This window comes from Symphodus melops (assembly GCF_947650265.1).
Source record: "Symphodus melops genome assembly, chromosome: 9".
NCBI classification, from domain to species: Eukaryota; Metazoa; Chordata; class Actinopteri; order Labriformes; family Labridae; genus Symphodus; species Symphodus melops.
In genome coordinates this window covers 27,426,048-27,437,492 of record NC_136699.1, presented here as the reverse complement: position 1 = coordinate 27,437,492, position 11,445 = coordinate 27,426,048, and the positions used below count along the sequence as shown (strand labels likewise).

General features: G+C 42.4%; 2 protein-coding genes across 2 annotated transcripts in view; both read left to right on the top strand.

Annotated features, from left to right (window-relative positions):
- Positions 1–11,445, top strand: part of LOC306829463 (uncharacterized protein) — a 187,396-nt gene that overhangs the window by 136,896 nt on the left and 39,055 nt on the right.
- On the top strand, positions 599–2,630 carry LOC306829393 (uncharacterized protein; the record flags this gene model as incomplete). The annotated part of the gene is made up of 3 exons (XM_079352436.1): positions 599–786; positions 1,007–2,030; positions 2,612–2,630. The coding sequence occupies exons 1-3, from the start codon at positions 606–608 to the stop codon at positions 2,628–2,630; spliced, it is 1,224 nt and encodes a 407-aa protein (XP_079208562.1). The 5' UTR covers positions 599–605.

Below are 11,445 nucleotides of genomic sequence, written 5' to 3'. Positions count from 1 at the left end.
TGTTACTACATCACTAACTACTTACTACAACATCAAACTAACATACTTCATCAGCTCTTCAGGACAGGATTCTGCACTCCACTTCCATCTGAAGGACTAAGGACTCCTGTCAGCCCCTGTTTGTCCAATCAGACTTAAAGCTGATTGTTTGCTCTATGACTCTACAACAACAGAGTGCGAACCACAACTTCCCCCTCTGGGATTAATAATGTATTTAAAATAAAAGAAATAAAATGTTGTTGTTGCTAAGTGAATTGTAGAATCACCATCTCTCACCTACCTACAATGCTGTTTTGAATTCTCTCCCAAAACAACTCAAGCCCAGTCCCACCTTGGAACATGTGACCCCAACGACCCACAGATGACTGGGGGAGGTGATGACTCGAGGCGTAAGTAGGTCAACGACTCAGCTAACGACTCTGATGGGAGTCATCCTTGATCATTGGTATGCTAATGATCCACAGAGGCTTATATTTCTAGCTCCGTCCTCCAGATAGTTTAGAAGTGAAGAAGCCTTCTGGAGGAGAGGTGAAACGTCTTCAAGATCTTCAACCAGTCCAGTTGTCTTTGGATCAAGCTTTGACTTTTCCTTCTGGGAGTCTTGGATGTGGGGTCAGATGTCCGGGTTTCAGGATCTTAAAGAGCTCTTCAGACGGCGGCTGCTCGCTGCCGTTATCACAGATATATCAGAACAAACAACAACAAGTGGATATGAAGAGGAACTCCACCGACAAAGAAAACTGCTGCAGGTGATGTTAACACCTGAAATCAAGCTGCACAGAGCAGGTAGGTTTTCTTCCCACTGCTGGAAACGGGTTTCAGGGAGCAGAGCCGTTAGCTAGCATCCATAGACAAACACAGAGTCACAGTGTTAGCTACAGCTAGCTCCTGCTAACATCATTGACTTTACTGGACTTAAACTGTCTTCAGTGTCTATCTATCTAAATTGATTAATATTCAAACATCAGTCTCAGTGTGGTTAATGTTTGTTTCCTTTGTCCTGCAGATGTCCAGCAGCTGTTGGTGAGTAAAGAAGAGTTTCCACCTGAGCAGCAGGAGTGGAACCACATTCTGGACCAGGAGGACACTAAGCCCCAACACATTAAAGAAGAACATGAGGAAGTGTGGATCAGTCAGCTTCAAGGACTGGAGGAGGCTGATACCACCAAGCTCCCCTTCACTCCTGTCTCTGTGAAGAGTGAAGATGATGAAGAGAAACCTCAGTCCTCACAGCTTCATCACAGACGAACTGAACAGATGGAAACAGGAGCTGATGGAGAGGACTGTGGAGGAGCAGAATCAGAGAGGGACTCAGATCCAGAGAGACGTTTACAACCAGAGACTGAGGTCAAGACTGAAGACTCTGATGAACCAGAGACTGATTTCAGTAATGATTGGCAAGAGACAAAAGAACATCTGACAGACCTAAACTTTAAAAATAAGAAAATACAGTCTGTCAAGAGACCAGTTATGTGCTTGGAGTGTGGTAAAACTTTTACACATAGAGGAAATCTGAACCAGCACATATTCATTCACAGAGGAGAAAAACGCTTTAGCTGTTCCGAGTGTGGTAAAAGGTTTATTTATAAGGGACAACTGACTCAACACATGTTAGTTCACAGTGGAGAAAAACCCTTCAGCTGCTCCAAGTGTGGTAAAAGTTTTATCCATCGAGGAAATCTGAACCAACACATGTTCATTCACACAGGAGAAAAACCCTTCAGCTGCTCTGAGTGTGGTAAAAGTTTTGCCCATAGAGGAAATCTGAACAAACACATGTTGATTCACACAGGAGAAAAGCCCTTTAGCTGCCCCAAGTGTAGTAAAAGCTTGAGTTCTATGGGACAACTGACCCAACACATGTTGGCTCACAATGGAGAGAAACCCTTCAGCTGCTCCCAATGTGGCAAAGGTTTTAGCCAGAAAGGAAATCTGACTCAACACATGTTCATTCACACAGGAGAAAAACCCTTCAGCTGCTCAGAGTGTGGTAAAAGTTTTGCACATAAAGTAACTCTGGCCACACACATGTTAGTGCACAATGGAGAGAAACCCTTTGGCTGCTCTCTTTGCAATGAAGAATTTTATCTAAAAGGAAACCTAACCAAACACATGTTGGTTCACAGTGCATAGAAACCCTTCAGCTGCTTCAAGTGTGGTAAAAGTTTTAATCGTAAAGGAAGTCTGACTCGACACATGTTCATTCACACAGGAGAAAAACCCTTCAGATGCTCCGAGCGTGGTAATGGTTTTACCCAGAAAAGAAATCTGACTCAAGACATGTCGATTCACACTGGAGAGAAACCCGTCAGCTGCCCTGACTGGTAAACAATCTGTCTCCACGTTGTTGATGTTTTGTTGCTGACATATGAAGCAGTAAGTTGGGAGCAGCTATGATGTTTGAATGTAAAGGCTTTATATGAAACAGTTACAGTGTAAGGATCCTTCTTCTCTCCTGATATCTTCTCTTCTTTCTGTCACTCTGTTTCCTTGGAGGCTGCTGTGTTGGGTAGCTCAAGTTCTTCACACAGCTCATGTGGAACCTTGTAATAAATAAACTGATGGAGAGTGTGAGAGACTTTCATCTACTTGTGTTATTTTGTGTCGACAGTCTAAAGTCTCTTTGGTAAAGAAAAGGAGTTCAGCAGATCCTGATGCAGAGTGACCACAGTCAGATCAGGTCCAGGTTGAGTTCACTGAAGGCCTTTGACCCTCAATAAGAATCCTGCAGTCAGAATACAAAATCAATATAATCTCAATGACAGCTGAACATGTTTGAGAAACAAAGCCTTCAATTGTGTGAATATTTGAGAGTTAAGAGTTAATTTTTTTAAGAGTGACAACGTTAGAGAAAAGGGTGCTACTTAGTTTGATTTTATGTTTTGTGTGTGTCCATTGAATTATAAGTACATTTAAAAGTTAGTCAGTGATAAATCATCATGTTCAGAGTTAATTGCTTAGTGTTTGATGTTAATATGGACCTTTAAGACCACGTGGGTTGATGCAGCGATGGTCTCAAGGTCGTGATGAGCCTCTGCTTAATTTGAATGTCTAGTGCACCTTTCTAACATTATTTCTAATGCTAAGCATGTTTTGTTGGACTGTATTATTTAGTTTCATATTCTATAAAGAATTTATGAGTTTAACACTTTGTCTAAGTTTTCTCTTTATTCCTTTCAGAAACCACACACACAGGTTTCTTTACACATTCCTTTAAATGTGTGTGTACACCCTTTCAAGGATTTGTCATTAAACCAATATCAGTGGAACCTGCGACTCCTGCGTGATTTGAACAGTCACATCAGTGCTGGTTGGATTTTTCTCTGAAGTGTTGAGAGAAGCCTCAGTCAGCTGAACTTTTACACTGCTTTTTACACATTTTCTGCTAAGAGGAGAATGACTCTTCCATTCGTCTAGAGGTCAGAGGTCACTGGCCCAATCAGCCCTGTGGTTAATCTGTGGAAGCAGCTCAATACAGTTATGTTCCTGTATCAGAGAAAATACCAAGTTATACAGAAGTGAACACCAGAGCTACACACACTGTCAAAGTATCATTCACTTCTTTTGAATAGTTTGGAGGTAACTATTATAGTAAAAAGAAAAAACATCTGGTTTAGTTACAGTGTGAACAGTACAGAGTCAGCAAACCTCTAATCCCAGTCAAGTCTCCAGTCCCAAGAACTCAAGTCCCAGTCAGTGAAGATAAATCCAAGTCCAGTCCCCATGCCCTGTTAATATCAGTTCATATCAACCCTCAGGTTTCTGGCTGAGGGCTTCACGTATACTGGACTAGTTCTCCTAAGTGTGCAGTAATTCACTGTCTTTGTGATGGGGGACTGGTGACTAGTACTTCAGATTTTGTGTGGTGACTTGTAAAAAGTTGTGTGACATCCATGAGTTTCTTTCTGAAAGGCCCCTTTAGACACACATCTGTGTTGCTTTACAGTGAACCATTCATTTCAAAGCACTATGTGGTGTGTGAGTGGAGGGTCCATGGAGTCACTGTCTCTGTAACTGTAACACTCATTGATGTTCCTCCACTCATTTGCACCATTGAGTTAGGATTGACCAGCTTAGACTGCACTGTGTCGACCTCCTGGAAAGAGCATTTAAGACAGCAACTTCCACTTGAAAGCATGTACTGTTGGTGACAGCTTTATCCCATTCAGGTCCAGGAAAAGTTCCTGAAGCAGCTCAAAGGTGTAGCACAGAGCCGAGGGCTATGCAAGGTAGAGGGCATCAATCAGTCCCATAAGCAACGTGCAAGCTTTGGCTGTGCTGCTGCATCCTGTCAATACCTCCTTCCCTTCAAGAAGAATGGAAACATCTACTGGTTCTTCTCCATCAGTACCATGGACCACCAGGATCTGGACTATGTGTTGAGTGGCATCACTGTGACTGTCCTCCTGCAGAACATTCAAAACTATACGTGGCCTTCTATAGACTATTACAAGAAGTGTTGTAAGAAGTATCTTAAAGTCATGCCTGAGTCAAAGTCTTTACATTTGGTGGTAAAATACGACTTTGATGCAGAACAACATGTGATTCAAATCACCTGGACATGTGGTACTCAAGTAAAGCTCTTCAGCTATTTGATATGATACTGTGCTAAGAACAATGTGATAACAGACTGATGTGTAAAACAAGGACACAGACATGTGAAGCATACATGTATTTACATGTATTTGTTTAGTAGGACAAGCTCAAATGGGTTGCATGAATACTGAGTTTATTTTTCTGGTTAAAGTCAAAGTTTCTTCACTCAAAGGTTATTTCATGAAACAATGAAACCTTTCTGTGTTTGTTGTTTCTTGCTCTACCAAAAACATAGTGAAGTGTGACTTCAAAGCCAGGTATAAGTGAGTTTAGAAATGAAGAGGTAAGCAGGTTTAGCAGGCAGTCTTCTTTCTCACCAAGGTGTGGTATGAGTCCGTCACGTCTCAGCTCAGTGCCTGGGTTCTGTGAAAAGAGTAATAGTGTCAGTTCCAAACAATCCTTGTACACAAGAAACCATCATGTCAGAAGATATGAATACCTGTGCAGTGAGCACTTTCTCCACTCGGGTGTGGAGGAAGGTGGTTGACCTCCGCCCTCTTTGCTCTCTTGACATTTTTTGCAGGATTTTTCTCAACAGGGGATTTCCTTGGTGATATCAAGCTCAGGACCAGGTACTTCACGCCTTCTCATTTTGGAACAGTAATTAGCCATCTTGTATTTCAGGCGCTGCTGCCACCCGTACATGCCTGAAAATGAGCTGCCAGCTTCTCTAAGGCATGGAGGCTTTTTTACCAGAGCTTCTACAACTGCCAATATTTGAGGAGCAGTAGGATAGGCAGTGAAGTGGAATATTTGCTCAGCAAGTTTCTCAAGTATGTCAGAGTTCATGCTTGGATTCTGAAGGAGGGAGCCATCATTTTCATAAGCCACATGTCCTGCTTGAAGGAGGATGTCAACATGAAATGAAAAGGTGGGTATCACAACATGAGTTGGCCATGGTTCAGATGGATGCTCTGGTGGCTGTGCTAGAATGATGGTGTCAGATGAGCTAACCGAGGAACTGTCATCCAGGAAAGACAGAGTCATGGAGTCGGGAGTGGAGGATGCAGCAGGTTCATTGATGGGGCTCAATGTGAGAAGAACAGAAGGTTCACTTTGAACCACTTTGACTGTGTCTTTGTCCTGAATAATATCAGTTGATGTTAGAGTGAAGAATTGGTGATCAAAGTCTTTGTCCAGGTCCATAACAGTAAAACTCGGTGATAGATTAAAGCCAAAAGTTCTTCTACTGTAAAAGGAATCCCAGCTGGTAGGGTTCACTTATGACTTTGAGTCTCTTCGTTTATAACTCCAAGAAACACTTTTAGAAAATCATGCTCCTGCTTCTAATGCCATCTTGCTGTCGTAATAATAGATCTTAGTCTTGTTGATTGTATAATATGTCATGTGTATCTACCTCTGATGGTTTTGTGAGGGTGCTGTGGGTTTATGGGCGGGATATGTCAGCAAGAGCCTTTATGTGTGTACATTGTATGTAACTGTGTCTGTATTCAATTGTACTGATTGTGTTTTTGTATTCTTGAAAACGAGATGGATCATCTCAAGGGGATATCCAACAAATAAACAGAATGTGTATGATTATAAGTCGTAGCTGGGCAGGGCCTGACATCGTCATAGCCTTGGTCAAGCAGAACTGAAAAAAACAAAGATAAAGAACAAGGATACAATTCAACGAGACGACAGGGAAAGAGACTGTGACATGTAACAGCAAGCATTTTAAAAAACAGTTCAAATGTGGAATAATTCAACAAATAAGTCAAGAGGAGACGGTTCATAACAATAAGGCACAAACTGGTTTGAAGGGATACTTGACCTACTTTGATAAACAGATATGGTGTTTAAGAGAAACCATTCCTCCAGCGTATAGGCAGCCAGTGGGAACTGATCAGTGAGCTGTGACTGCTCAATGACTTTAACTATGCTTGTTGTATCTAAGCTGAAGCATCTAAAATGCTCCTAGTACACCTTTATTTTTACATTCATTCAACATGTTTAGTTTGATCACTTTTTATTCATGTTTCCATCAGCTTCTCTTTCTTCAATGGTCAAATCCATAATAAGACTTCCTCCTTCCACACACTCATTGTCAACACATGAATACATTGTGTACATGTAATCTGAGCTGACACAATCTAGTTCTCACTGAAACTTCACATGTATTTGTAGACATGAGTTTAATTCTTATATTTGACTACAGCACCACGTTGATGGAATCAGTGTAATGAGTCCAGTTTGTGTCTTTCTGTAAAGACAGTCTGAATGTTCTTCTCTTGATTGACAGCTGAGGCTTCAACATGAAGACGATCTCTGCTGCTTCTGATCACACAAACACTTTGATTTCTTGTCCTGAATCTTCAAATCAAAGAGTCAAACTTCCTTCAGGGAGAAATGGAGGGTGTGGCCTGTGATCACCTGTTGGTATGTTGATGAACCAGCTCTGCTGTTTCCTGCTCTCAGTAGTTTGGACTCTGACTCTGTCCCGGTCGGATGCAGATCTGTTCTCTGTTGAAGGTAAGAGACACTTTGACCTGTTTTTAACACTCTCTGTTTCAGTGTCTAAAGAGCTGTAAGCTAACAGTTAGCCACCAGCTTCATTAGCTGCTCTGACTACAGTAGAAGTACAGGAGACACAATGATCCTCAGTTAGCATGCAGGCTATGCTAACATGCTAATAGTACAGTGTCACACAGCAGAGGGAGGGCGTGGAGTCAGGACTAAAAATAATCACTCCATCAGATCAACTGGTTCCACTACTTCTCTGAAACTGGGCGGTTGCCAAGCAACACAAAGACTGGTCTGTCTGCACCCAGAGCAGAGATCAGCACAGAGCAGAGAGCTTCTTCTGCACATTAAAGTTTATTAAAGTTTCCCCTCTAACAGGGTCAAAGTTGCTTCTAGAGCAGGAGGGGAAAATGTCATAAAGAGTGGAGGTCAAACCTCCGACTGGATTTGATTGGCTGCTTTGAGTGACATTGATGCGATGCGACTCTGCTGCTTGATCAGAAGAGTTGAAAATGTTTGTTGCACACTTGTTCACAAAAAACCAAGCCTGCATGGGATTTTTATGATTCTTTGACTTTGGTCTGAAACCCAGAGACACAAACACATCAACTCAGCGTGACTCTGGGACATCTGGGTGGACTGAGCTACGCATGGCATCAAAGACCCCTGTGCTGCCCTGAGCTGCCCCAAAAGTGCCTGTGTGATACTTCTTTGATCCATCCACAGATATTCCACCTAAAATATGACACTGCCTTTGTACAGAAATAACTACCAGTCTGACTGAACAAGATGATAAATCACATGTTTAAAATCATATGTGAGGGGGGGCTAGTGTCCAAGAACATGGCTGAAATAATACGGGCCTCACATGTTTTAAATGTGATGAGCATTACAAACTGCTGTAAAAATGTGTCTGACAGCATTAAAGAAGAGCGTCTGAACCCGCGCTGTTCCAAAGGAAAACCAGGATTTATCTGGAGCCGCTTTTCTACAGAAACGTCTCCGTGTGATCGGGTACTAAGAGAGCTTTCTTACTGTCATTGAAAACTTTGAGCCCCTGCTGTGATTCAGAGTTTGTCTGGAGGGCCCCCTGCTGGCCTGGCTGACACAAGACTTACAGGAGAATATAAATGTTGGAATTCAACCAAATCAAAATATGAACTAATAATGACAGAAATGATAGAAGAGTCATGAATGTCCAAATGATCAATGTTCAGGGAACCTTCAGCCAGTGTTGGACAGTCATGTGATTCATTAACTAAAGGTGTCCTCACATGTGACATATTATATCTATTATAGATTATTATCATCCAATAATGGATCACTGACACAGAGCATCGTGATGATGATGATGATGATGATGATGAAGGTGCGTCCTCCACAGGTGAAGCTCTTTGACTGGAGGTGACTCCAGCAGCTGAACTGGGTCAGTGTTGCCATAGTGACAGAGGTCAGCTCTTCCAGCAGGGGGCGCTCTGCTATGGATCAGTGTGAGGACACAGAGGAGGGAGTCCCTCCCTCTAAAACCTCTCTGTGTGAGGAACAGGAAGCTCTGAGGTGAGATCACCATCTCTAACTGTCCATGACTCTTCTCCATGTCACAGCATCCCTCCACCTTCATCACTTCATCATCATCATCATCATCATCATCAGTGTCTCAGCTGCTGCTCACAGAAACTAATAATGTAGTGTGTTTGTATCAGGATGCAGGACCAGAGAGCAGACTGTCCTGGACCCAGCTGTGTGTCCATAAAGACTGACCGCTCTAAAGATCTTATGATGACCTTTAAAGATGGACGTGGTGCTGATGGAAGGTAAGATCTGTAAAGTCAAGTTTATTTCCTGACTTTGTTTGAAGACTCATGTGGTGGTCCAGCACTTTGTAGTCTGTCATCAGTATCTAATGGTGGAGGTGGCAGCCCATTGTTCACCTGTACAACAGTCAGCTGTCAAAGAATTCAGTGATTGAAGTGAACATGATAAACCATGTCAGTGTGTTTGTGAGTCTTTGACATCATCACATCCAGCAATGAGAGCAGCAGCTGACTTCACAGACTGAAGCTGCTGTTCATCATGTTGTTTACCATTCAACACTGAGAGAACAAATGAACTGTGAACATGAACAATGATCTGATCCCATCCTAAAGCTCTCAGTACAGATCAGACTTTATTACCTGGATCAAGTCAAAGTCCAGTTCAAGTGGTTTCTGTTCTGTTGCTGAGTTTTCTCTGATGATCTAAACTTCTGTTGATCTGCATGAGCTTCACAGTAAGCACACTTTGTCCAGGATGTGAGCCACGCTTTGAATCACTGGGATTAGAGGATTATGGTCCCAGAGGTGGATGTTGGAGGTCCTGACTTTGTCCACAGACCAGATCCTGAACCTGATGAGGTTCTGCTGGTCACTAAGCTACCTGGTCCAGACCTCCTGTTGTTTATCCACCAATTATCCACCATTCGTCCGGGGAGATTAGCCACAGTGCCATGGATGATAAATTTCTTGATTATATTACAGTAGACAAAGGAACCTCAGGATCTCTTGAGATGGTCTTGTAACCTTGAGATTGTTGATATTTTTCCATAATTGTTCTTCTTAAGTCCTCAGACAGCTCTGGCTCTTCTTTCTCTTCTCCATGCTCGGTGTGACACACGTAGGCACACCACACAGAGGTTGAGTCAACTTTTAGACATTCTCACTGGCATCAGGTGGGATTTCTATATTGCCAGTGTGGCAGAGCGGGCGTGGGGATTTTGGTTTTAGGGGAAAATAAACTAACTAATGTTAAACAATAACTGACACCGCCACCTGGAGACTTACACCCCAAGAAATACACAAATTATAAAAAAAAAAAGGAAATCATGAAAGTCACACAGGTTAGAAAACTGAAGAGGCAGAGTTGTGTTTTATCACAATGTAAAAAGGAATTTATTTTAATAAATCAAAAAGGAAAAAATGCAAAGTACAGTAGACCGAAGCTGTAAGGAGGGAAAATCAGTTAAACAAAAGAACCAAATACTAATTAAAGGGAATTAAAATAAGGGTTTATTTTAGTACTATTTTATTTTAATACAGAATCTAAAATAGAATAGAAAAGAAAAAAATTACAATACAGATATTAATATACTAATCAAAAAAGAAATGAACCAAAACTGAGCTTAAGCCACTCAGTTAAGAGGCAGACTACGCTGAGGAAGTTGTGGGGGTGCTACCATATACTCACCGTTGTGCAGCACGACAAACCTCACAACAAACCAAAATGTTAGTGCCTTCTATTAGTGACCCAGTGCTCTTAACTCACATGTGAAGTGGAGGGACCTCACCCTGGGTAACTAGCCTCTAAACATAGTGGCTCAGTGGCTGACAGAAAACTAAGGACAAAACAGCAGCAGTTAAAGCCATCCCAGCTATAGCCAGGCAGCTAACTCTTTTAGTGCTGAGTTAGGTGAACTAAAATACATTCTTAAAAATCAGCAAGAACAAGTAAATCACCTTACACACAGTCTGGCTACTCTAAACAACCCCAGAGAATCCAAATCATAAGAAAACAGTCATTTGTAGAAGGTGTCAAAAGCCAGGCCACTTTGCTCGAGAGTCTGAGGGAGAGTCTGTTGCTCCACTGCCAGTCACTGCTTCAATGCGCCCCAGTTCCAATGGTAGGCAGTGGCCCCAGAACCAGGGAAATGTTCACCCTCTGAACTACTGAGCCACAGTTCAGATGGGGGCCCCTTAGGCTCAGAGTCTGCAATTGATAACCCCGAAAATTTGGTGGCAGATTTCCCAACCATAGCGGTGCTCATGGGTGGTAAGTCAGTTCCATGTCTGGTTGACACCGGGTCAATGGTGTCCACTAGAAGTGCAAGTTTCTTTACACAGCATTGTGAACCGTGGGGCCTCGACACACTCAGATCTTGGAACTGGTTAAATCTGAGTGCTGCTAATGGTTTGGCTATACCATATGTAGGTTATCTCGAGCTGGATATTCAGCTGTGTGGCAAGGATGTTGCCAGACAAGGATTGCTGGTGGTCAAAGATCCCCCGGGTGGCATTGTCAGTTATTGTTTAATACCAAAATCCCCACGCCCGCTCTGCCACACCAGCACCTGTTACTTGTCTCAGCTGAGATTAAACAAGCATCACCTGCTTGTAGTTAAATGTTTTACCCACACTTTGAAAAGGGTGCCAACAGTTTTGTCCTGCCAATTTTCCATTTTGGCTTTTTTCTTCTGCTTTTTTTCACATCATGGAAATAAATACATTTATAAATGCAACCATTACTGGGAGAAATGGTGTATTTTCTGGAAAGATTCCAGGGGTACCAATACTTTGGTGCATGACTGTAGGTTTGAACTATTGCAGGGGTTTCTGGGAGTAGGTGTCCTTTAAG